The sequence below is a fragment of the Panthera tigris genome, chromosome D2 (assembly GCF_018350195.1).
Source record: "Panthera tigris isolate Pti1 chromosome D2, P.tigris_Pti1_mat1.1, whole genome shotgun sequence".
NCBI lineage: Eukaryota > Metazoa > Chordata > Mammalia > Carnivora > Felidae > Panthera > Panthera tigris.
Genome location: NC_056670.1, coordinates 31053737 through 31080908, shown reverse-complemented (window position 1 = coordinate 31080908; position 27172 = coordinate 31053737). Strand labels below are relative to the sequence as shown.

The 27172-nt window shown below is 45.1% G+C and overlaps 1 protein-coding gene across 6 annotated transcripts in view; it reads right to left on the bottom strand.

Moving 5' to 3' along the window:
* Positions 1-27172, bottom strand: part of SGPL1 (sphingosine-1-phosphate lyase 1) — a 74782-nt gene that overhangs the window by 5330 nt on the left and 42280 nt on the right. For all 6 annotated transcript variants that reach the window (XM_042960865.1, XM_042960861.1, XM_042960863.1 and 3 more), the window contains exons 4-12: positions 22051-22118; positions 18389-18536; positions 14946-15022; positions 12652-12780; positions 5702-5790; positions 4189-4294; positions 2726-2824; positions 1948-2097; positions 396-634 (exon numbers count right to left, since the gene is read on the bottom strand). In XM_042960865.1, coding sequence (XP_042816799.1) covers positions 396-634; positions 1948-2097; positions 2726-2824; positions 4189-4294; positions 5702-5790; positions 12652-12780; positions 14946-15022; positions 18389-18536; positions 22051-22118 — 1105 coding nt within the window. The remainder of the gene's footprint in view (positions 1-395; positions 635-1947; positions 2098-2725; positions 2825-4188; positions 4295-5701; positions 5791-12651; positions 12781-14945; positions 15023-18388; positions 18537-22050; positions 22119-27172) is intronic.

Genomic DNA, 27172 nt, shown 5'->3' with positions numbered 1-27172 from the left:
CACTGGGAACTTCCTAGAGACGCACACCCTCAGACTCCCTTTCCAGATCTACTGAATGAGAATTCTGCATTTTAAACACATCCTCCAGATGGTTAGGACACATGCTCAAGTTCGCACTGAACTATCAGCCCTTGGTAAGAGCTGCCGGTTGCTGACACGTCCTTCGAGACACGATGGCTAAAGACGAAGCCTGGATCTGACCCTCCGAGTAACAGCAGACCAAGGGAACTTATCCTCTCGGGCCGGCACCACACTCCTGAGCTGCTGTCCTAAACCCCCGGTCTCCAGAGGACGGTAAACGGGCTGGGAGTACGGGTGCTTGGCCAGGCAGACGCCTCGAACCTACGAGCAGACAAAGCAAGAGACGAGGCAGAATCCCGATCTTGCACACATACTCTGACTTGAGGAAGCGAGTGGTTTTGATGATCTGTTTGGTAGCTTCAACATAGCCACTCTCACCGAAGTACATCAAGGCAGCCCAACAGGCCGCGCTAATGCCTCCAGGCCGTGAGCCCGCGATGGTCGGGGAAGCGTAGATACCACCCTGCCAATCGGTAGCAACGAAGAACTGATGGCTCCTGTACTTCTTGTCACTGTACAGCACCACGGACGAGCCTTTGGGGGCATAGCCATACTGAGGGGGAGAAGCACAGGTGAGTCCACGGTTCTGCCGGGCACACCTGCCCCACAAACTCAGCCCGCAAACCTCTCTCTCACGCGCCCGCTTCTCTCTGCTTCCCGCCCACGTGGAACATTCAAAGTCAGGGGGCGCCCGGGGGGCTCAGTCGGGTGAGCGTCCAACTGCAGCTCAGGCCACGATCTCACGGTTCGGGAGTTCAAGCCCCGCCGTGGGCTCACCGCTGTCAGCGCAGAGCCCACGTCGCAGCCTCTGTCTCCCTCTCTCTCTGCTCTCACCCTCTCTCTCAAAAATAAATAAACTTGAAAAATTAAAAAAAAGAATTCAAAGTCAGAAGGTTAAAGGCTGGAGGGAACTCTCTTTGAGGGGAGAAGGGTGGAATTCGTGTCACTCGGAACAACTCAAATCACGAGCTGACTCCCTTCCCGTTATTTTTATTGGTATTATACTTCCTTTTAAAAAAATCACAGTGCTCAGAGTCCAGAAGCTACTTGATGCAGCTGAAAAATAAACTGTGCGCTTGGTTTCCTTATAGAAAATGTGCCCTCCTAACGAACTGTCCCTGCAGCTCACGTGGAGCTAAGTTCACTCCCTGACAGACACCGGGAGAGACGGTAAGGAAGGGGGCACAGGGGTTGCTGGGGGCCGAGGTGAAATCGGATCAGATCCTGACGGAAGATCCGTACACATTATTCAGAGTCTGAGAACCAGGCCCCCACTACACTGGAAATTAAAATGAACTCTGCCGGTGCAGCCAAGACAAAGCACGCAGCCCGAGGCCGCTATTCCGTCTCCACATCCGGATGCCGTTTAAGAGCGTTCCTGACCAACCTACACTCGGTCTCGGTCCCCCAGGGGCGGCAGCATCCGAACATTCCCAAGCACCTAAGCTCTTCCGTTTTTCCACAGGACTCTCCCGTTAGCCCGCACCGGTCGCTCAGGGCAGGAGCCCCAGGAGCGCGGAGCTACAGCACTAGCATACACCCTCTTAGGAGTTCTATCATCGACCTCACCCCAAAGGATCCGAAAGTTTCAGGGAGCTTTGCTCTGGGGGCCACATGCCTAGGTCCTAGCATGTCCCAGTCACATGCCGTCAGCGGGCACAGAAATTCTCTTAGCCACATGCCGCCAAGATAATGGGTCTCTTTTCACTATTACTTGTCACCTGAACCAGCTACCCTGGTGAGAGCAAAGAGCCGGACTTAATTTTACATTTCTGGCAGACGCTAACGCTTCAACCAATTTATTTTGTTGATAGTAATCGAAATAATGAAATGGCTACTTTAACATTCGGTCCTTCCCCGCCTCACCTTGTGGGTATCAGCTGAAATGCTGGTCACGCCTTTCACCCGGAAATCAAACGGCTGCTCCAGCGGGTATCCTGCTTTCTCCATAAAGACGATGAGGAAGCCCCCCAGACAAGCGTCCACATGAAGAGGTATTTTGTATCTGACAGCCAGCTAGTTCCAAAAGAGACCGCAAGAGAATTTCATTTATAGCCATATAACAAAAACTTTGTAAGACACAGGTGGAAAGGTGTGCTGTACTCCCAAGGCCGTCATGCACGATGGCTTTCATGTTTTAAAAAACTGGCTAGTTTTGACATTCCTAATAAAGCTCATCTTCCAAATGTATTTAGCCTTCAAAATAATTCATCTGAAATGTGGCATTTTATTTCTAAATACTGCAGGGCCCCAAACGCAATGCAAAGCCGAACAGGACACAAGCAGCGCTCTGATTTAGGGGGGGAAAGGTGCTGCTTTAGTAACGGCGGGGCGGGGAGCCTGAGGGACACGGCCCCCTGCGAGGCACACCCTTAACAAGCAGCCCATCTCCCGGCTGAATGGAAACAGCGGCGCTCTTTCAGAGTATCCAGAGTATCCAGCTTCAACAAAGGCTCTACCTTGTGTCATCCCTCCCCTACAGCAGAGGCTCCGAAGGGAGCTGGACGGCTTCCTCTGCGGCTCCTGGGATCTGTGCACAAACCTGAACTCGCACTTGCTTCTCCTTGCCGAGTCCCGCACCATTAGATTCTATTATAAAACCTCAACCTGACTGCCTAGCAAGCGGCCCATTTCTCCCGCATACCTTGGCCACTTCAGGGACAGGATCTAGGATACCGTGAGGAAACTGGGGGGTAGAACAGACGAGCATGGCAGTGTTCCTGGAGATGGCTCTCCTCATCGCCTAGGGGTTAAAGTCGAAAGGAAAATGAGAAGCCACGTCAACATTACTCTCCTCTGTCGCTATCGGCTCAGGGTCTGCGCTCCTCCGGCGCCGCTGCCTCCACCTCTCCAACCCGAGAGAAGACCGCCCCTGCCACGGGGGCGGCACAGAAAACCAGGCCAGAGGGGTCCATCTGGGAAAAACAGCCTGAGGCCACAATACAGCAAATCACTGTGGGAGGAAACAGCATCGGGCGAAGATGCCGCGGAGCATGTCCCGGCCCCACTTACTAGCGCTGAAACCGGAGGTAAACTACTTAACCGCCCCGGTCTGTTTCCTCACCTGTGCGCTGCAAAAATACTAACAGCTTCTACAACTTCCCTGGGCTGTCATAAAGCTCAGATGCAATTTGTATAGCACTCTAGAAACTAGAAAGTTCTCCACAAAGGCAAGGCATAAAAATAAAGGACTACAATTCAGTCTTAAAAAAAGAAAGCCTGCCATTTATGACAACAGGGATGAATCTGGAAGGCATACTGCTAAGCAGGCCAGGAACAGAAAGATAAATACTGCATGATCTCACATACGGCAGGTACAGCAGTCAATCTCAGAAGCAGAGAGTGGAATGCTGCCTGCTGGGGGCTGGGGGATGAGGGGCACCGAGTTTCAGTGATCTCTAACAGCAAGTTCTGGACGGCTAGTGGATGGCCATGTGACCACGAAACAACAATACTGCACTGTATGCTTGAAATCAGCTGGAGGTCGAAGAGGGAGTCTTAAGTATGCCAACCAAGGAGGAAAAAAAAAAAGAAAGAAAACAGTAACTATTTGAGGAGATGGGTATGTTCAATAGTAGGACTGTGGGGATTATTTTGCAGTGTATACACATCTCAAAACATCAAGCTGGCACCTTAAATATATTTTTTATTTGTCAACTCATTAATTTGTCAGTTAATAAATCAGTAAAGATGGCAGGCAGAAATAACGCCAGTGCTAATAACTTGGGTAGTTTGGTTCTGAATAAATATTGTTACTATTCTGTTGCCAAGGATACCGATTCAGGCCAATAAAAACCACAAGAAGAGTCTGGGGGCAGGTGAGTCCGTGCTCACGGTACAAAGACAAAGGGGAAAGTGATGTTGCTGAAGCAAAATCAAGGTCTGCGAAGTCTCAAGTCAGGGACTAGATAGATCATCTTGCTATCAGACCTCTGAATTTATGAAAACACTCAATCACCACTGCCAGCAGCAGCTCGTCGGCTCTGGCCGCTACAGTCCAAGGCCTCTGGAGCCCACGTGTGCACGACGTTGCAAAAAGTCAGCCGGTCGGGTACATTCCTGCACCTCACAGTCCCCAGCAGGAAATGGCCCTTCAGGGGAACTCACCCGAACATCCACCTCCATCATTTTGTTCAGTGGAACCCGTATAATCTTCATCCCAAAATAATTGGCTGCTTTGTCAAATGCAGCATGGGCACTCTGGGGGGCCACACTAAATGATAGAGAAGAGGAAAATAATGAAATTCAGATAAAAGCAGGGTTCAAGAGAGAGCCTCATTAGCAGCTCATCTAAATCCCCAAGAGCAAACTTCTAATTATTTTTCCTCACATTTTTACAAGTGTTTATGTTGTTTTTCTTTTTAACCACAAATAAAAAGAGGTCAAATGATTTTCTATAGAAAATTTCTCCCTGTGATTTAGCAAATCCGAAGCATAAATGAGGGCTGACAGGTAAAAGATGAGGGATTGGGAATTTGGATCAGACCAGCATCTGGCAGAGCCTTTTTGTGTTGGCCATCCAAAGCCGGGAGACCCTGGTGGGAACGTGCTGCCTGACACAATACACAGCCAAGCAGGAACCCAAGACCGCTTGGCTGGGGTGTTCTACCAAGTCAGTGGTTCCTTCCATCTCTGAAAGCCCACAGCCTGTGAGAAACGAAAATTCCCATTGTTCCTGTAAACTTGGAAGCAGCATTTCAAATAGCACTGAAATGGGGGGCGCCTGGCTGGCTCCGTTGGTAGAGTATGTGACTCTTGATCTCATGAGTTCAAGCCCCACGCTGGGCACAGAGCTTACTTAAAAAAAAAAAAAAAAAAAAAAAAAGACAAATAGCACTGAAAAGGAGACTGAGCCATGGTTATGTATTTGCTTTCAGACTTCTCTCAATTACTACACTCTCAAAATCAATCTGTTCCCCTTAAGGAAGGAAAGTCTCGATTACTGAGTAAGTACCAGGCACTAAGATTTATGTGTGAGAAAGATGGCACCATGATTTACTCTCTCAGGCTTGAGATCACCTGCAACAAAACCCTTAGTGACATTTGCAGGAAAACAGTAACCCAGAGGATGCAGTATAAACACACCGGATAAGGAGAGGGTCTAGAGAAAAAAATGCAGCCAACTATCAAAATTATGCCCATGGGGTGCCATTATGGATGAATCTCAAAAAAATTTTTTAAAGTTTTCCTCCCAAAAAACAGCCCTCAGGCTGAAATCTCAGGAAGCACCCCGAGGCAGCCTATTATATTTAAGTAACTTTCACTGAACTAGGTAATTAGAGTTTTCCTTAGGCTCCAGATTACTTATAATAAAATCACAGAATTCAAAGATGTAGTCCCGTCACTCTGTCACTTTTAGAAAAAGGATCTCATTCTTGCTATCCGTATATGCCGTGTACAAACTTGCGAGCTGGGAAAGGGAATGACCTTTAAAATTAACTGGCTGATCCACCCAGGACATTGCAGAATGTGAAGGGATGAGGGTCAAGGGCAAAGGAAAGGAAGAATGAGGACTGGAACTGCCAGAGGAAGAGGGAAGACAAGAAGCAGAAAACAGATGGTCAGGCTGTTTGCAACAGCGGTACTCCAAACAGATAATCTAAAGGCCACACATACATACATTTCTGGAGTTCTGATGCCGTTCGCAAAGGCCAGGTCCCGATAAGCTTTGCAGGCCATCAGTATGCTTTCTGTCCCCCCAGAGGTCACCTGTAATAAAGAAGAGACGACATCCATGGAGTGGAGTGAGGGACAATGATCAGCAAGCACATCGATGCCACCTTGATCTTGATGGTGGTCTGATGCAGAAGCAGATAAGGTCTCGAATGCATTCTGCAGAGCAGACACTGCTATGTCTTCCGGAAGGAAATCTGGCTTTATCAGCTAAGCCCAATCTTGGTTCCCAACACTCAGAGGGCCTGTCATGAGCCCGATCTCCCTCACTGGACTACAAACTCATGAAGGTGGGGACCGATCTGCTCGTGACAATATTCTGAGCACTTAGCCTAATAGCTGACACCTAATACAACCTCAACTAACACTATTCAAAGCCTGATGTGACTCTCATAAACCATGACCAACACAGGCATGTCATGCCCATCAGGCTATCTTCTTAGATAGCATCTAAGAATGAATCATTTCAAAACAAACAAACAATCAAACAAAAAGCCACAGCACTGAGCTAGGTGGTTATTTTCTTCGACTTCTCATCTCCGAAGATTCATACAAGCTTAGATAACTTCCTCATTGTACAGCTGAGAAGCCCCGAAGGCTAAAATATTTCACCCAATGCCATCCATTAGCATCTGCTGCTGAGAAGTAAAACTTTCTACATTTGTTCATTTAGTACAGCTTAACAGGAGATGGAATGAGAGACGGTAATTTCTGAAATTTCCTAAAGTAACCACATATAGGACAAAAATACCATTGGCTACAAAATCCCAGTGGTCAGCAGTTACATGGAAGATTAGCTGAGAGAAGTCAGTCACATTTTGATTCAGGAAGTCTTCGTGAAACATGTGACCATCACCCACAAGGTAATGCACTGAACTTGGGCAAGGGAGACCGGTTTACAAATCCCGGCACTTCTGTGCTGGAGACAATGAAAATGCTTACAGAGGAGGTCAGCTCTGCAAACCAGCAGCACGTCCTGTGGTCTAGCATAAGACCTCAGAATGTGACATGAGGAGCCAAACCAGCTGTGAAGAAAGTCAGGAAAGGACCAGCAACGTCCAAGTCTCCAGTGCGTCAGTCTCTTACTAAGGTCCCGTGATGACCTAAGCAAAAGTATTTCCAAACCCCTAGTCACCCAGCGCACACACCCTATTTTTAGTCCAATAACGAATCAAATCAACATCATTATTTGTTGGGCAAACAACAGTGCACTTTGACTGTAAAGGCAGGAATATCTACATTCTACTTCTGATTTTTATTGCTGATCCCCCAATTTCTATGTTTATTTATTTTTCTTTAATTTTTATTCGGTAGGCTCCATGCCCAACATGGGGCTTGAACTCACAACCCTGAGACCGAGAGTAGCATGCTCTTCCACCTGAGCCAGTCAGGCACTCCAATTCTGCGTTTAACTATGCTGCTAATCTCCCACTGCCCTGTGTGCCCAAAGAAAAAAATGGAAATTTAATCGTGAAGTGAGAAAAGCCTCAATAACTACTTGTAATGTTAGTCAACTTCTTCCAACATTATAACAACTCTCGCTGTTAATATGTAAGTACGTCAGAGAACAAGAGTAGAACATGGCCTACTTGGAGAATTTTCTTTCAGATGCTGTTTGTAGCCAAAGGCATTTGCGCAAGCCAAGACTGTTCTCCGTGGCAACAGAATTTCTTTTAGTATACGAGATAACCTCTCATCCGTTCTGAGGCAAGTGAAGTTAATAGAAGGAAAAACAGCTTAAGTTGAAGAACAAAGAACAAAAAGAGCTAAGATCTTAGTTGGGAGCATGCTACAGACAGCCCAGCCATGAGGCTCTGTCGTCTTCTTTCCCATCTGTGAACCCCGAACTGTTTTCACCAAAAGCAGCAGAGACAGACACATGTGAGAGAGAGAGAGACAGAGAGATGTGAGAGAGAGACAGAGAGATATAAGAGAGAGACAGAAATAGAGAAGGGTGAGAGAAACAGAGAAACTGAAATAATCCCAGAGGTAATTAGTTCTCTTATAAAATTTTATGTAATAGAAAAGACTGGAGATCTCAGACTCCATCCTTCTCCTGATCCCTGACACAGCCACTAAAAAAGATCAAAATGGAAGAGGCATGGTTTAACTGTAGCAACGCAAAAACAAAACACAAAACAAAAACACAAACCAGGGTTGGACTTCTGGATTAAGATGGAAGGCTGAAACCGCTCCACAACTACCTTCTCTCCCCCAGGACCTAGAAGAAGGAAGAAAAGAAGCAGCAGAAACCTGCAGTAACAATCACCGAACAAAGAGACAGATACTCGGAAGCAATATACTTCAAATAGTGGCAAGGAAAAAGGAGAAGTTTCTGAAGTACAGCAGACAGCAGAATACAGTTCCTAATCCCCCCTCCAGGCCCTGAAAACTGTCCTGTGGGCCGGCAAAATCCTGAGAATGCTCATTAAAGCCCCCAAATCTTCAGAGAAACAATGGAGGGGGTGTCGTTATCTTCAGATCAGTGAGTGGTAGCCCTGGCAGCTAAGGAGAAACCAGCAAAATGAGAAGAGAATGTGGGGACCGACCCCTGAAGTCAGGGCTTCAGGGATATAGAACGGGTTAAAGAGACAATCAAAGCCCAAGGGTGTTATTCTCTTCCAGCTAGGCAGAGTGAACTCTAAGAGAAAACTCTTAACAAAATCTCAGACGAGACCCACCGAACCCAACACAGGTGCAACAAAGCGGCGCTCAACCAAATGCTCTCACATGAGAGATCGGCCACCATGCAGCAGAACAAACTCGAATGTTCCGAGGAGCATGAGCCATGATGAAAGAAAATGGCCCGGTAACCATGCAAAGATTCAAAAAGAAAAAAAAAAAAAAAGCAGCACGCAAAACAAAAGCCGAACTCAAAAAATGGTAACAGCCTAAGGAGAAGGGAAATCCACGCACCTGTTGGTCACTATAGGACAATATGATAAGAACGTGGATTCAAAAAAAAAAAAAAAAAAAAAAACAAACGTGGATTCAAGAGAACAAGCGCTGAATGACTGGACACCAAAAACAAGATGATGAGACCACAGACCCCAAAGCACAAAGTACCAAACGATCCCAACACAGAATTAAGGCATAGGAAACAGAATAAGCCCTGCCGAGAACAAAAACAATGACTTGGAGGAAAGGTTGAGGCAAGTGTAGCGAACCAGATTAGCAAACGACAGACTGAAAGATAGACGCCGCTCCGCACATGGAGAGCTGCGTCCTCCTGGCTAGACACGGGGAACCAAACGGGGTTCCAACAAGAAACACAGGGACGGTCGCAAATCTGGGAAATCCTATTCTCCAAGGAAGAGCTGAGCAGCCTAGGACAAAGTGGGGAAGAGAAAATCCAGAGGGAAAGAGGCTGCGAAGTGCGCACGGTCACGTGGGAAAACAACCACCCCGGAACCCCATCTCCGGCAACACTGACCGTATAGCTGGGCCTCCCGCGAGAGACGACCGAAAGCCTGAGGAAACAGTAACAGTTTTTTACACCCGCCACTGAGCTAACACGAAGGAGTAAACTGAACCCGGACAAAGCGACGTCGAGAATCCTACAGATACGGGAGGGCCAGAGCCGGCCTCGGCCGTGAGGGCTGCTGCCGCCCCCGGACACCAAACTCCCGTTGTGACAACTGACAGGAGATCAACTCAGGGCCTGCCCCCGGGAAGGACTCTGACAGCACACGGCTGAAGACCTGGGACCCGCACCCACATTCTCAGGGGAACGAGAAATACCCCAGTGGTGCAGAAGAGGGCAGCAAGAAAACTGCTTTCTCGGCTCTGACGGGCAGGTGAAGAAAAACAAAGAACTCTCAGGAACGGATAACGAGACCGCTTTCACATGAGTCTGTGGTGTGAACTCACGCCACCGCCGTAGCACGAAACTGCAAGCTGAGCATCGGACGCAGATCGCTTCCCAGCGACTCCCCGGCATCTGGCAGGAGCTGCTGCACATCTTCTCTGCCAGACCTTCATTTCCATCTAGGCCTCAAAGATAGGTTCCCGGGAAGACGAGTGGCTCACAGTTGAAACAACAACGAAGTCACAAATATGACAACACAAGACAACATGAGTGAAACCGGCAGAGACAGGTTGAGGCTCAGAAGTGGTGGAATTAGACACAGAATAGAAAATAATCACGTGCAATATATTTAAAGAAACAAAATATACGCCAAGCAAAGGAACGATAAAGAACTGCCACGCAGGGGTGCCTAGCTGGCTCAGTGCGTACAGTATGTGACGCTTGACCTCAGGGTTGGGAGTTCAAGACCCACATCGGGCACAGAGCTTACTTTAAAAATTAACTCATTGATCAATTACTTGAATCAATGAAAGCTCTGTAATTATCTCCTGGCTCCAACGATTATCACCTCACAGCCCCTCTTCCCTCTACCCACAGACACCCAGCCACTGCTGCTACGGAGAACATCGCTGCTCTAACAGCTACGCCTGTCCAAGTTCCCCTTGTCTCCTGGGTAATTAACCACCTGTCGGATGTGTGTCAGCCCTTCTCACTCTAGCCTCATGGCTCTCAACCTCTTCTGTGCCTTCTATTTGTCTCTCTGGATTTTATTCTGGCTGAGTTTTTATCTGTCTTGTTCCGTAAGTTTGACTCACAAACCATGTAAGTATTTTACAGAGTTCTAAATGAGACCGGGCTCTTTGGACAAGTGGCTGAATCAGGGTCTGGAAGCATGCAAGGTCAACCTGGAATATTTCATCAAATAAAAGTATTTTCTCAAAAAAAAGGGAAAAAGAAAGGAAGCTTTCAAAGACTACATGAGTCACACAAAAGGACCCAAGAGCCAAAACTAAGAGGCTCCCACTGGTCAAAATGGGCCAATTTGAGCATTAATCGGAGCAGCAGCTCCAATGGACTGAAGCAAATTACTCTACAATGTTCCACCGCACTACTGACAGCCACTGGTTACTGCCAGTTTGCAGCTACCATGGACAGTGCTGCTATGAGTATACATCCATCCCGACACACACATGTACCAGTTTTCCTAGGGTACGTCCTGAGTAGTGACATTTCAGGGTCATGAGATACGTGTATCCTTGACTTGACCACACAAGGCCAAACGATGTTCCGGTTGCTTCACTGATGGCCTCTTAGAAGTCCACAGAGTCTGTGGCACAGGAGAATACCCACATACTCTAAGTATACTGGCCTCTCCCACCATGCCACCTGTTCATATAAATGCCATAAAGGAACCCATTGCTGGATTATGGTTGGCTCAGTTTTTAACAGCTTTGGAATTCTGGGGGGGAACGAATGCCAGGAATACCATTCTGTTAGATACAGAATATACGAATGTGTTGATTTTTCATGGTGCCAACATAAAGTAAAACAACTACTGCTTATTGGAAAAAACAAAAAACTATAAAATGTTCTTGCCTTTGGACAGGCCCTTCAATAGTTAAATTTGCAGAGGGGCGCCTGGGTGGCTCAGTCGGTTAAGCGTCCGACTTCGGCTCAGGTCACGATCTCACGATCCGTGGGTTCGAGCCCCACGTCGGGCTCTGTGCTGACAGCTCAGAGCCTGGAGCCCGTTTCAGATTCTGTGTCTCCCTCTCTCTCTGCCCCTCCCCTGTTCATGCTCTGTCTCTGTCTCAAAAATAAATAAACGTTAAAAAAAAAATTTTTTTAATAAAAAAAAATAAATTTGTAGATATTATAATGATTATAAAAGTATCTGATAGGCTTAGTGCCTCTAGGTTACCACTACAGCATGCTGAGTTAAATCTAACTACCCTGCATAAGCAGAGATTGAGAGACCTGAGTTTCTTCTAGAGAAAGCAAGTATCGGTCTGTAGTAACAAATCTAAACAGACGTTTATCAATCACAGTTTAGGAAAATGAACAAACATCTACTAGAAAGAACAGCTGAAACAAAAAATCCTTACATGTGTCTTTAAATATAATGATAACTTCCCCTTCTTTTATTCCTAAACCAACTAAAAGAGATTTGATTTATAGCAAAATAATAAACTTCCAGCTCGAGTACAATGAGAAGTATATCAAAAACACTATGATGGCTTGACAAAATTATATAGACCAATGGGTAGGCAGTGGGTGTGTCAGTGGATGGAGGAAAGAGGGAGGGAGAGAAAGAAAAGAATAGACAGAGCAGATGTGCACAACATTTACATTTAGCGAATCCACGGTGTTCTCTAAACTGTTATAGGAACTCATATAAAGTTTAAAATTTTTCAAAATAAAAACCTGAAATGAAAAAAAAATCTTTAAAAATGTACAATAAGGGGTGCCTGGGTAGCTCAGTCGGTTAACCATCTGACTTTGGCTCGAGTCATGATCTCACAGTTTGTGAGTTCAATCCCCACGTCGGGCTCTGTGCTGCCGGCTCAGAGCCTGGAGCCTGCTTTGGATTCTGTGTCTCCCTCTCTCTCTGCCCCTTCCCTGCTCGCACTCTGTCTCTCTCTCTCTCTCAAAAATAAATAAACATGAAAAATTTTTTTTAAAAATGTACAATAAAATGTCGATGTTCTAAAAACTGTAAAAGTTGGGGCACCTGGTGTCTCGGTGAGTTAAGCTCCTAACTCTTGGTTTCGGCTCAGGTCATGATCTCACAGATTGTGAGATCGAGCCCCATGTGGGGCTCTGTGCTGACAGTGTGAAGCCAGCTTGGGAATTCTCTCACTCCCTCTCTCTATCTGCCCCTCCCCTGCTCCTGCTCTCTTTCTCTCTCAAAATAAATAAACTTAAAAACAAAGTTTTTTTTAATTGCAAAAGTTAACATTTTTACATTGCTGTTAAAATGGATCTTCCTACAATAATCACATATTATCTGTATAATAAAATGTTTTCAACAAACTCTTCTATTTTAAGCTAACAAAATAAGATAGTTGGAGGCCCCTGCATATACTTACACATCCACAGGAATCCGGTCCCCCATTGAACAGGGAACAAGCTATTCTTACAATCTCTGCCTCGATCTTTCGCAGTCCTGGGAAGATATCTGGATGCAATGGATTACTCCACGCAAAATTTCCATAAGCCTGCAAAGAAATGCAAGCAGATATGAAGTATGATAAATACACCGCATGGGACAAAGAACCATGCACTACACAAAAGTTTCTAAGTATCAGGCACAACACTAGAAACCGGAAAAATGGTAAGATGTGTTCTCCAACATAAAGAAGATCAACATACAGTGGAGGAAACAGACATGCAAATAAATTATTTTACAGCATGGTGAGAAAGGAAGCATAGATGTGGTTAAAAGCACATACTAAAACACCAAACAGGGGCGCCAGGGTGGCTCAGTCGGTGGAGCGGCTGACTTCGGCTCAGGTCATGATCTTGCAGTGCGTGAGTTCGAGCCCCACGTCGGGCTCTGTGCTGACAGCTCAGAGCCTGGAGCCTGTTTCAGATTCTGTGTCTCTCTCTCTCTCTGCCCCTCCCCTATTCACTCTCTGTCTCTCTCTGTCTCAAAAATAAATAAACATTAAAAAAAAAATTAAAAAAAATAAATAAAAAATAAAATAAAACAACAAACAGACCCATTTTGCAATCTTAGCTTCACCTGTTACCTCTAGTTGTGTAATCTTAGGTCAAATAACCTCTCTGAGGCTGTTTCCTCATATGCTCAAGGGGATAATTATGGTCCCTACCTGCTAGGGTTCTAGCGATGAGTAAATAACATAACACGCATGCAAAGCACTTAGGAGGGGATCCAGCACAAACCAGCTATTGTGGTCAGTGCAGTACCAGAAGCATGCAAGCGAAGGAAGGGGCCCTAAGGGGGGAATAACAAACACCCCCAGGGGTCTGAGGTGTCTGTAGAGTGGAATTACTAGGAATGTGACAGATCAATAGGAATTCATCATTTAAACAGGCGGAGTGAAGGGGAGGAAAACATGGTATGAGTGAGCTATGTGCCTGCCGCAAAGAGAAAAGGCGAAAGTTTAAGTTTATGTGGGAAAGTAACAAAGTGGTTAAAAATACAGGTAGAAAGCTGGCTCATGACGGGGCTTACATCTTCTGCTACAAAAGCAGCTCGGGTTTTATCCTGTAGGTAGTGGGGAGCCACTGAAAGTTTTTTTATTTTTTTATTTTTTTGTGGTTTTGTTTTTGTTTTGTGTGTTTGTTTTGGGGAGAGGGAGGAAGGGGGAGAGGGGGAGAGAGGGAGAGAGAGGGAGAGAGAGGGAGAGAGAGAGAGAGAGAGGGAGAGAGAGAGAGAGAGAGAGAGAGAAAATCCCGAGTAGGCTCCACACTCAGCGTGGAGCCCAAAGTAGGGCTTGGTCTCATGGTGGTGAGATCATGACCTGAGCCAAAACCAAGAGTCAGACACTTAATTGACTGAGCCACGCAGGCACCTCTCCACTGAAAGATTTTTAAGCAGAGAATAAGATCAGAGCACTATGTCAAGACATAGCAGAGCAAAACCTGTAATATTTAGTAAGGTATGAGGAGTTTCATAGTTATTATAATCAAACACAAAGACCTTAAAGACTATAAGGCCCATGCCAATTTTACATGACAAAGCAGGGTTTAAGAAATAAATGTGATTAGAAAAGGAAGAAGCTATAGGCAACTCTAAAGTCAACAGAAAACAAGAATTATCTGAATCATGAGTGAGCCTACTGCTCATTCTCAGATCATCTGATTTGAGATGTGGGTAGTATAGGAAATGATGACCAAATTTCTGTTCCTCATCCCTTCTTAGCAAACAAAATATGTCTGGTCATTAATAACCTCAAATGATGGGGGACTACCTTCCCTAGTAATCTGCCTTCTACACAGGGCATGTATAAGCCTAAAAACATAGGTCATATTGTACTTTTTTACAGACTGAAGAGATCTCTAACAGTACGATTCATATTCACCTATGTGTGGGTAAAGAGAGACTCTCTGAAGTTATTTTTAACAATAAGCTTTCCTTAAGTATTTTTTTAATGTTTATTTATTTTTCAGAGAGAGAGAGAGAGAAACTAAGTGCATGAGCAGGGGAGGGGCAGAGAGAGAGGGAGACACAGAATCCAAAGCAGGCTCCAGGCTCTGAGCTGTCAGCACAGAGCCCCAACGCAAGGCTCAAACCCACGAACCATGAGATCATAACCGAGTGGAAGTCGGATGCTTAGCCAACTGAGCCACCCAGGTGCCCCTACGTAATATTTTATTTTAATTACCCAACTAAGGAGAGAAACTGACTGGCACTCACCTTCACGAGGAGTTCGGTGAGCTCTTCCTCCCCACTGTACACAGCTCCAGACGCCTTCCCTTCTTGCCAGAAGACATCTGTAGAGAAAGTTAAGACCAGTGAGTCAGTAAACAGGAACTTTTGGGAAGACACTTAGGTTCTTTTTTTTTTATTTAAAAAAAAATTTTTTTTAATATTTATTTATTTTTGACAGAGAGAGAGCACAAGCGGGGTAGGGGCAGAGAGAGAGGGAGACACAGAATCTGAAGCAGGCTCCAGGCTCTGAGCTGTCAGCACAGAGCCCGACGTGGGGCTTGAACTCACAGACTGTGAGATCATGACCTGAGCCAAAGTCCGATGCTCAACCGACTGAGCCACCCAGGCGCCCCTACACTCAGGTTCTAATAAGGAAGAAATAAGAAGTTAACCCCACTGGTACAAAAGAAACCCCAAAGTCTGAGTGGAAACTCAAAGGTGTTCTTATAAATCAAGAAAAAGCATTCCAATAAAGAGCTAGCGCAGCAAAATAAAGATGAAAGATCTTCCGTTACTATCAACAACAGTGTGAAAAGATATTCACAGCACCCAGGTATAATACAGATAGTCCAGGGGCACCTGGGTGGCTCGGTCGGTTGAGCATCTGACTATGGCCCAGGTCATGATATCAGTTTGTGGGTTCGAGTCCTGCATCCAGCTCTGGTGCTGACAGCACAGAGTGTGGAACCTGCTTCGAGTTCTGTGTCTCCCTTCCCTTTGCCCCTCCCCTTGTACATGCTCTCTCTCAAAAATAAATAAACATTAAAAAAATATATAGTCCAACGAAGACGCTGTCATCAGCCCCAAATATCTTCTAAAGGAGAAAAATTTTGGGGCGCCTGGGTGGCTCAGTCGGTTAAGCGTCCGAATTCGGCTCAGGTCACGATCTCGCGGTCCGTGAGTTTGAGCCCCGCGTCGGGCTCTGGGCTGATGGCTCAGAGCCTGGAGCCTGCTTCCGATTCTGTGTCTCCCTCTCTCTCTGACCCTCCCCCGTTCATGCTCTGTCTCTCTCTGTCTCAAAACTAAATAAACTTAAAAAAAAAAAAAATTAAAAAAAATAAATAAATAAAATAAAGGAGAAAAACTTTCCTTTACTTCTACTCATTTTCTGGTCTCTGTATGACTAACTTGACTTTTTTCTGCAAGAGGTTCCTTCTTCTCTCCCTTCCTACCCAGTCAAAGAAGTGTGAGGAGCGTTACGAGCAGAGTTGGCAGAAAGTATGAACTGGCAGTACACTCTCATCAGAGTTGGAGTCCGGGAACTGAATCCCTGACCAGACAAACCATGATGATGCATGTACCATCGGCCCCTGGTCTCAGTGTCCCCTCCTTCGCATGAGCCTGGAACCCACTCCCCCAACAATTAGCCACATCCTTCTAGCAACACATGTAGTAGCACTCAGCATCAGGAACGCGGTCAACACCGGGATCAAGCTCAGAAGAAAGGTTCCTGACCAGAACGTGAGGTCTAACTTTCCACTTCCTGTCTGACGTGCTTCTCCAAAGGCAGCCTACATTGTTATCAACAAATCTGCCGGCGTGGCTATCCCAGGTCCTTTTGCTACAGGACGGCTGTGCCCTACTGAAAGTGCACAGTGAGAAGGCAATTACAGAGAGGCATGGGCTGAAAACTGTAGCCACGGGCTCTATCAAGCCAAGATCTTCAGCTCCCACAAGAGAGAAGACTGAGCAGTGAACGTCCTCACTCTCAGCTCATCTGCCAAACTCTGGCTTGCTGCCAGTGTGACTTTCCCTCTTCCTTAAAGGACACTGGACTGACTGTATTATGCATGTCTTCAGATTAGAGGCCACCAGCCTTTCGAAAATAGGATACATGGTTTCATTTCCTGTCATTTTACCTGTGCTACAGAATATGGCAATGGACAATGAGTAAAAAATGGAAAGGAAGGAAATACAGTGGCAGCAATCTGCCCTCATAATCATGGAAACTTTTAATACAAAGGTCTCAGAGTGCCGATCCCTGCTTTCCATCACCTATAAATCCTGGACTGCATCTAATTTTATACAATCTGCTGTCAAAAACTCAACACGTCATGTAGAAAATTTTAAGTGTGTTTGTTGAAATGCAATGTGGTATCCTGGACACTAGAGGAAAAGCTGGTGAAACAGGAACAGAATTTGCAGTTTAGTTAACTACTGTTTTAACCAGTGTTAACGTGGTGAGTTTAGGTGTTAACATCAGGAGAAGCAGGGTGAGGGGCGTATGGGAAATCTCTGTATGTATGACATTTGCAAGTTCTCTTTAAATCTAAAATGATGACAAACCAGAAAGCTTATTTTTTAAAATATTTGTAATATGATCTTAATCTGTAACAAACATGTATTTGTATTCGTAAGTTAACATTTATTGAGTACTTACTATATGCCAGTTACTATACATTTACCTGTATCATCCTGTTTGAGCTCTATGATTATTCAAGTAAGTTCTATTATCATGATCCCTACTGTAGAAGGACAGAGACTGAGACACAGGTCAAGTAACGCACCCAAGACCATATTTAAGTGGCCTAACCAGAGTGGGAATCCAGGCTGGATTATTCAAGTAAGTTCTGTTATCATGATCCCTACTGTAGAAGGACAGAGACTGAGACACAGGTCAAGTAACGCACCCAAGACCATATTTAAGTGGCCTAACCAGAGTGGGAATCCAGGCTGACTCCGTGGGCTACACTCTTAAACATTGAGCTACTTGGTATATTCATCCTTCCCTTATACACTCATGCGTGTACATGTATGTGTACATGTGTTTGTGTTACACAAAAACACTGACACCTCTGACTTATATGTGGATCTCATCTGTGTTTATCTTGGATGATAGAATTAGAGTCACTTTTTATTTTCTTTTGTGCCTTTGTGCAGATTTCACAATTTCTATAATGGATCCGTATTTCATTTTCATTGCTTTTTTTAAAAGACAAATGTACTTATTTTATTCAGGCTTACCAAAGGAAATGGGACCAAGTTCCACTGTCTCAGGAGATTGTTTTGCTTTATGGATGAAGGATGAATTTACATATAATTTTTTAAAAAAAGAAATTCAGGGGCACCTGGGTGGCTCAGTCAGTTGAGTGTCTGACTCCGGCTCAGGTCGTGATCTCGCAGTCCGTGAGTTCGAGCCCCGCATCGGGCTCTGTGCTGACAGCTCAGAGCCTGGAGCCTGCTTTGGATTCTGTGTCTCCCTCTCTCTCTCTGCCCCTCCCCCACTCATGCTCTGTCTCTCTCTCTGTCAAAAAAAAAAAATAAACTTTAAAAAAAAAAAAGAAAGAAAGAAATTCAGCCTCTGAGACGGGGCCTCACGAGCATCTAAGTTCCAAGGGTGAACTGTTCTTAACCTGTACAATCATGAAACGATGACCAGACCAGCCACGTTAAGGAAGTCAACAGCTCGCATTTGCCGAGAATCATACCCATAGAGCTGTATTCCTTGAGTTTCTCCAGAACCGCCGACGAGCTCAGACCTTGAACGGGCAGGGCTTTCACGTAGTCTTTGTCCACTTTCAGGAACGACATATTCTTGCTAATATCATCCTTGGTCTTGTTCAAGTTATCTTGGATCTCCAAAGATAAGGGAGAGAAAGTTAACACGGAGATGGAAGGATACAGTGTGGTGAGCAGAGACCAAGTCAGCCGCTCAAGGCCGGGCATGACACGAGCGTGCAAAACGGGGACGACGGCATCTTGTTAACAAGATATGGTGACACTCTGACTACCTGCTGTTTTCTGGAATGTCTCTTAGAAGACTAAACGTCATCTTTCTCTCTGAAAGTCAAAGATGCATCCAATTCCCCACACCTTTCCTCTGCCGTGCTCACCTCACCACTGCTTTACGTGGCGAGCGCGTAAACGTGAACGCTTCGCGTTTGCCAGGGTCGGCACCTCTCTGAGAGCAGTACTTGGACCTTATTCCTGTCCTGGCAACACCTACAATGTGTGTGCTAAAGAAACAGAGGTAGAGTCACAAACAGCCACCAGAAAATAAGCCAAGCGGTAAGAGGGATCCTAGTACTCGAGGAGGTGATGAGCTCCTTGAACAGACAGACACACGCAGGGCACACCCAGAACCCGGAGGCCCTCCACAACTTCTCATGTGCATGCACAAGACATCCCTGGTAGAATGCCAGGGGGACTGCGCTCTACCTCCTCAGGTTGTCCACCGCCTGTGCTGTTTGGCCCTCGAGTGCTAGGAGGGGCTGGGGTCCTTTCTGCTACAGTTCATCAACTATGGCTATTTTCTCTTCATCCTCACCGCAACAGCCTGTGAACTACTTTGTTGAACTACTACTATGGGCCAGGGATACGCAGTGGACAAAATAAGGGAGGCAGTACAAGTGAAAATAACTCCTGTTCTCATGAGGCTTATCTTTAGCAGCAGAGACCGAAAATGAAGGTCAGGTAGTGAAAAGTGCTGGGGGCGTGCTGAGGGGTGGGGAGGAGAAACAGGGTTTAAAAAAACAAAACAAAACAGAGCAGGGGCTGCTATCTGTGCTAAGAGACTGTCGGGCGCTAGATCTGGAAAAAGGGCTACATGTCACAATTTGTGTGTGTGACAGCGAGAAGGTTTCAGCAACACACTGATGAAAGTGTCAGGCCCACGATCTGACTGCAAACATTTAGATTTTCCCATCTGTAGCCTCGGATGATTCCAACACAAGAGCACCTCCTTAGACGTGGCCCCCAGTGAAACCACAGGGAAAGCCGCACCTTTGAAACACGCCTGCGACCGCCTCGCGAGTGAGCGCCGGCAGACAGCAGAGGCCACACTCTCGGGCACGTGATGGACGCGAGGCGTGTGACGGAAGCGAAAATATTTTTAAAGATGTACGTGAAGAATTATGCCGCATAAATGGAGAGCGTGCAACAGGAGCAAACTATGAAAGCTGGGCCTTGGGGGCGCTTGGGTGGCTCAGTCGGTTCCGTGTCTGACTCTTGATTTCAGCTCAGGGCATGATCTCACAGCTCGTGAATTCAAGCCCTGAGTCGGGCTCTTGTGCTGACAGCGTGGAGCCCGCCTGAGATTCTGTCTCCCTCTCTCTCTGCCCCTCCCCCACTTGTGTTTTCTCTCTCTAAATAAATAAATAAACATGAAAAAAAAAAGCTGAGTTTCCACGCACAGACTATGCTGTTGTAATAAGAGAGACAAAAAATGATAATGAGTTATATTAGAAAGCACCCCCCCCCAATTCCTGCCTCAGAACCTCTATTACATTTTAATTTCTTCACAACATTTATTTCAAAATGAAATTCTTGGGGTGCCTAGCTGGCTCAGTTGGTTAAGCATCTGACTCTTGGTTTCGGCTCAGGTCGTAATGTCGAGGTTTCGTGAGCTCGAGTCCTGTGTTGGGCTCTGTGCTGATAGCATCGAGCCTACCTGGGATCCTCTGTCTGTCTGTCTGTCTCTCTCTCTGCGCCTCCCCCACTTGCACTGTCTCTTTCAAAATAAATAAACTGTTTTAAAAAATGAAATTCTTATGTGTTTACCTATTTTCTGATTTTCCTACAAAAATATAAGCTCCACAGAGCAAGGACTTGGTCTTGTTCCCCTCTATATCCCCAGCATCCAGAGTAGTATCTGACGGAGCATGTGCTCACTAATTGTATGTTGAGTAAGTGAATTTACGGGAATGAATGACACAAGGATACACACGCTCACTCGAAACAAAGAACTTTTGCCTCTGAGTCTCAAAATCTGGTTCTAAAAAACGAAAGGTGATTATATGGGTTTTAAGTGCCTTCCGATTGCTATTTTATGAACTTAATAATAGTGTCTGGAATTTATTTGTCTCAAAATCTGAAACTGAAGGAGAAATGTGTGAAGAAAAAGAGCAGACAAATCCAGGGGGAGTGAGAAGGGAAAATGCTAGTATCCTTCGAGATCCAGTCCACCCTCCCCCTATCCCTTAACTCTAGCAGGACTCAAGGAGATTTCCTTTTAGGGCTTACGGTGATTTGGAGTCAAATCAAAGCCTATCCACTCCCATTCCCCTTTTCTACCTCCAATAACTGCTTCTACTTCCCCTATAGGAAATGCACCTGAAAATACACAGTTATGGGAGAGTTAGCACAGGGGTCTGAATGAATTTTGGTCAGGAGAGGGGAAAAGGGAAAGGGAATTGAGAGGGGAAAAGGGAAAGGGAACTGAGAGCCAAAAGTGAAAGGAAGCTTGAAGGAAAGCTGAGGGGCAGGCAGGACCCTGGGAGAGATGACGACATTCGGGACTCATGTGCCTTCTTCCGAGCATGCCCAGGGCCTGCACTGTTATCTTCTTCTGTGATAAGGAACCTGAGGGAAGGGTGCAGAGGTGACAGTCTTTATCCTCAGCGTGGGTGAGGGGAGAGAGGACACAGTGAAGGGAACATACTATATCGCCGACAGGTACAAAGAGCAAGAGAACAGTGCTAAGTTTCTAACCCTGTCAGCAAATTACAGCCCAAATCTGACCCCGGCCTGTTTCGTCAAGATAGTTTCACTGGAACACAGCCAAGCTCATCCCTTTACCCATCGCCCTGTGCTGCTTTCCTGCTGCAGGGGCGGACTTGAAGAGTTCGGAAAGACACGGGATGGCCTGCAAAGTCTAGACCTCTCCTATCTATCTAGTCCTTTACGGAGAAAGTCTGCCAACCCTGGTCTAAACCAAGTAAGCACCCAACCCCAGATATATACCTAAAGTCAGCACGGCCAGATATTGCTCTAAAGCCACGTCTGTCAGGTTCTCTAATTTCAAGTTCTTCCTTAACAGACATGGCCTTTCTCCTTTGGTCAATATGCTCGAGAAAGGGTTAAGTCGGATTTCTGAACCTCGGCACTTTTGACATTTGGAGCAGATAATTTTCTGTGGGGGACTGTAGGATATTTAGCAGCACCCCCGGCCACTCTCCACTATATGCCAATAGCACTCCCCTCCAGCTGTGATAACCAGAAAGGTCTTCAAACATTGTCAGATGTTCCTTGGAGGTGGGGAACGGAATCACCCTCACCCTTGGGAATTCACACTAGGTTCGGTAAATAGAAGAAAGAGGAAATGATTATGGGGGTGGCGGTAGGGGAGAAGATCTGTACAGATTACACTTACCTTGCGACCAATAATAGGCATCTTCCTGATGAGCTTAAAACATCTCTTTTTAAACCTTGACCACAAACCTAAAAGATACAATTGGCTCCGTTACCCACCTAAGTTTGCATGGATGAAACCTGCTAGCCATAATATATGAACTGTTCCGCGTGCCTTCTGTGATCTCACCTGCCTTCCGATTGTAAATGTAGTTTCTTTCCTTTGTAAAAAAAAAAAAGCTCTGACATTTAAATTTTCAAATAAGTAATATAATTTACATGGTTCAAAAAGTTATTTAAATTAACAAACACACACAGAGTTAAAAGTTTCCCTCTTATCGGTTCCCTAGACTTTCATCCTACCCTCAGGGAAACACCATTACTATTCATTTCTACAATACCTACCTAGAGTTTTTTTCTTTTTTTTCTTTCTTTATGCTTATACAAGCAATAATAAAAATAAAATCTTATTTGTCTCACCTTTTAAACAGAAGGTAGCATACTCTAGTAACTGCATTAGACCTTGTTTTTCTACTTAGGAATATTCTCTTAAAGCTCAGAGCTTCCTCACTCATTTTTGTAGCTCTAAAATATTCCACCATATGGATGTATCATAACTGATTTAACCTGCTCCTTCCTGGTGGACAGTTAGGTTATTTCTAGTATTTCCTATGACCAACCACAGTGAAACAAGAACTTTGCAACAGGTACTGCACACCTCAGCGCGTGCCTAGAGCATAAATTCCCAGAAACAGAATGCTGGGTCGAATAACATCATTTCAGAGCTGGTGACCTTCCCGAGGTTTCAGATGCCCAAAAGCTCTCTTCTCTTCCCCAAAACAAATGACCAAGCCACGCTTTTTCTTCAGGATCTATGCTCCAGTCTCTCATTCAACATACACCCTGACAGCATTTCAACATTTTTTGGACCTAAAAAGGGCTTCAGTATCACGGACACCAATCGGACTCCCTGTCAGGCAGAGTACAGGACAAATAGGGAATTCTGATCCTGTCCGTTATAATAACTGTAAGTGCATGGCATCTAAACAGACCATCATAACTTTTAATGAATTCAGATTCAATACAGAAAGCATCGCCTACCATCCAAAGGCAACTAAGGATCAAGCATTAATAACTTGCTCAAGGCCACAGATCACATCAGTGATGGAGCACGGACTTCAACTGAAGCAAGGGGCACGTGGGTGGCTTAGTCGATTAAGTGTCCAACTTTGGCTCAGGTCATGATCTCACGTTTCGTGAGTTCGAGCCCCACATCGGGCTCTGTGCTGACAGCTCAGAGCCTGGAGCCTGCTTCAGATTCTGGGTCTCCCTCTCTCTCTGCCCCTCCCCTGCTCACACTCTGCCTCTGTCTCTCTCTCTCAAAAATAAACATTAAAAAATAAATAAATACACTGAAGCCTCAATTTTCCTAGCCCTAGACACCCAGGACTCTATGCAGAGCAGGAATTCTCAGGTATCCCAAATGAGTCTATAAGGAACCTAGACCTAGCTTCTGTGCAGGCTGGAAATGAATATGAACTTCTGCTACATTTCTAGATGTGGGCATTCCAACTTCCCCGGCCAGTGGAACTCTCTCCGACAAGCATAGACTACATCTGTGCCTTCTATCAGCACTGATGACAGGACACCTTGCATCTTTACTAGTTGTTTTGCTTGAGTTGCAGGCCTGTCTTTCCACCTTGCCCTCTGTGGCCCAGCACTGGAGCCAATACTCTGTCAATGCCTGGAGCAAAGCAGGTAACTGAGTCTGAGACTGAATAAGAAGACAAAGGGATTGAAATCACTTGTTTGTAGTTGCTATTTTGTTTACACTTTGGAAGACAGTAAAACCTTGGATTGCAAGTAACTTGTTCTGTGAGTGTTCCACAAGACGAGCAAACATTTCTAATCAATTTTAACTTGATAAACAAGCGATGTCTTGCAATACGAGCAGTACATGACGCCCAACGTCACATGATCACAACTGAACCAATGGTTCTTTCCTCTCTCTTTCTCTCTCTGCAGGATTGTGGGTAATCATCTCCCATGCTCGGATGCACGGTCTCAGGCCGCAGTGTTTGGCAGAAATCGGTGATTTTTCAGACCATTCAAAGGTGCCCACAACTGGCACTAGTGTATTTTTTGTCACTTCAAAGCACCAATGGACGGCCCTTTGCTTTTCCCTACAAGAGTGAGCTTAGGAATGCTCTGCTTTATTCTAGGTCATTGCAGAGGTTCCTTGTTAAAATTGCACAAAAAGAAAGATTCCATTGAGTCAACAGATAGCAGTGATCTGTTAGTGATAGTGAAAGCTGTCCTACACAATAACCCTCCTCTCTCTTGTCTCCCACACACCAGTCACGAAGGTTTTCTAACGTGCAGGCTGCTTATTTTTCTATTTTGTATTATATTACAGTACTATACTCATTTTTATATGAATATTTTTGGATTGTGGAACGAATCATCTGAGCTTCCATTATTTCTTATGGGGAAATTCACTTTGATATACAAGTGCTTTGGATTACAAGCATGCTTCTGGAACAAATTATGCTCGCACACCAAGGTTTTACTGTACTTCCTTCCACTCTTAAGTTCTACACACTGAAGTACACAGCTGTGATCCTAGAGCATGTACAACGCCGTGCCCTCTTCTCGATTACAGAATTTTCTACGTGAAGAACGCTTCCTAAACATAGTTTTAAATACTACCATAACAGCCCATCAAATGCATGTAATTTAGCGTTGGACGTTTAAGCTGCTTGTTATTTGATATTTCTAACTGTATTAAAGCTGTAAAAATTCAGAACAATTCCCTTATTTAACAGATGAAATAAATAACTAATGGGGCAGAAAGAGGTCTAAAACTCAGCAAAAAGGAGTCCCTTGAGCAGAAGTACAGTAATGTGGCTGGGTCGGGGAGGACAGAGTCAACTCTGCGTGCGATTTAACAGTACAGGTAGAAAGAACAGAAGTGTAAGATCGGAGATGGAGAAATTAGAAATGAAAAGATCATGTGGTCATGACCTGAAAAGATAATCTCAAAAGTAAAAGTCCCCAGAGGTACATAAAGAAAAGTAATTATAGTGTTTTAAGGTAATAAAATAGTAAGTGCCAATGCAAGGAAAACAATGTATGGTTCCTTGCAGCTTACAGATTCCTTTCAAATTATGCCTCTCGATACTCATATTACCCTATGACTAAGGAAGGCGGGTAGTACTTCTGCCCATTTTACTGTGAGGAAACAGGCTGAGAGAGCTTATGGGTGTTAGTTAAGGTGCCAAGGCTAGAAACTGGGAGTGTTATGACGTCCTCCCACCACATAACTCTGATTCCTAGTCATGAACTATGGACAACCCCACAGTTAAATCAACATCAAGTTATAGCGATATGAGCTGATAATCACAGAGCAGAATTAGGGAAGAGATAACACCGTAGAGGGCTGCTGACCCCTGCCCACACTCCCACCCCCATCTTCCTACAGCCTCCTGTTCTTATCTGTAGCAGCGTCCATCCTGTGTTCCAGAATTATCCTCTCCTCTCAGAAGTGTATTCAGAGTTTGAAGATCAGCAGAATTTATCTCTAGTCCAGACTTTAGACTCCTCTGGGGCAATATGCTAAAAATAACTCAACTGTTCAGTGGTAAGCACAATTCCCCTACATGAGCAAGGTACTGAAAAAACGGCAATTTTATCAAGACTATCTCCAACCTCTAGAGAGAAGACATTTTGATCTGTGTCTAAAATTCAAGTTAGAAGTTACAAAATAAAAAGTGTGTTGTGTGTGAAACTATATGAAATTGTTGACATTCAAAACTTTTGACCTACAAAAGAGATTTTGTATGGTTCAACTGGATTTAAATGTAGAAAAAGACATATGTAAATAGTGGGTAGCTCTAGGAAGCAAGATTTTCATTTTGTTCTCATGGCTTATCGGTATTGCCTACTTTTCTGCAGTGGACATGTACTACTTTCATAATAAGAAAAACATGTTATTAAAAACGACTTATGGGGTGCCTGAGTGGCTCAGATGGTTAAGTGTCTGACTTCAGCTCAGGTCATGATCTCATGGTCTGTGAGTTCGAGCCCCACGTCGGGCTCTGTGCTGACAGCTCAGAGCCTGGAGCCTGCTTCCATTGTGTCTCCCTCTCTCTCTGCCCCTCCCCCACTCATGCTCGCTCCCTCTCTCTCTCTCTCTGTCAAAAATAAACATTAAAAAAAATTCAAATAAATAAATAAACATTAAAAAATATATAAATAAAGTTAAAAAAAATGACTTAAGGGGTACCTGGGTATCTTGGTCAGTGGAGCATGTGACTCTTGATCTCAGGGTCGTGAGTTCAAGCCCCACCTTGGGCATGGAGCCTACTTAAATTTTTTTAAAAATAACTTAAATAATGTGGAGTTGGGCTTACAAAGATTTACATGGCACATACCACAAACACACCGCTACTAGTAATTTTCTCACAGAGTGCACAGAGGCCAGCATATTCTGTTTGCGACATTAAAGGCAGGTAAGTACCAGGACCTAAGACGGCCATGCTTCTCCCACCAGGTGAGCAAAATGCAAGTAGGCACCGTGGCCCGCAGAAGTAAAGCCGGAAGTCAATGCCTGAAGCTCATACTCATCAGAGCAAAGAAATATAAATCTCAAAGAAATATAAATCTCAAGACTTCTAACCTTATGTTGCTTCATACAAATGCACCACCTTAAAAGGAGAAGTACTTAGAGTGGCGGCTGGTACGAGCTGGGGGGATATATGCTAATGGGGGCTTATCATTTAATGGGGCCAGGGTTTCAGTTCAGGGTACTGAGAAAGTTTTGGAGATGGATGGCAGGAGCGGTTGTGCCACAAACTGAATGTACTTGAAAATGCACAGAACAGTAAATTTTACATCACATACATTTTAATCACAATAAAAAAGAAAGGAAGGGAAGTATATTTATTGCTACTCCTTAGAGTCCTCTGCAACAGACTGCTTCACCTGGAAGGACAAGGTGGTGGGCACCGCTGAACAGAATGCTTCCCTGGACAGGCTAAGCCTGAGCAGAAAGACACAGGGCCTTGTGTCTCTGCGTGTCCCCTTCCAAGCCACGGAGCAGATGTGGCAGAAGGGTTAGCCAGTCCCATACATCAGAGTTTAAG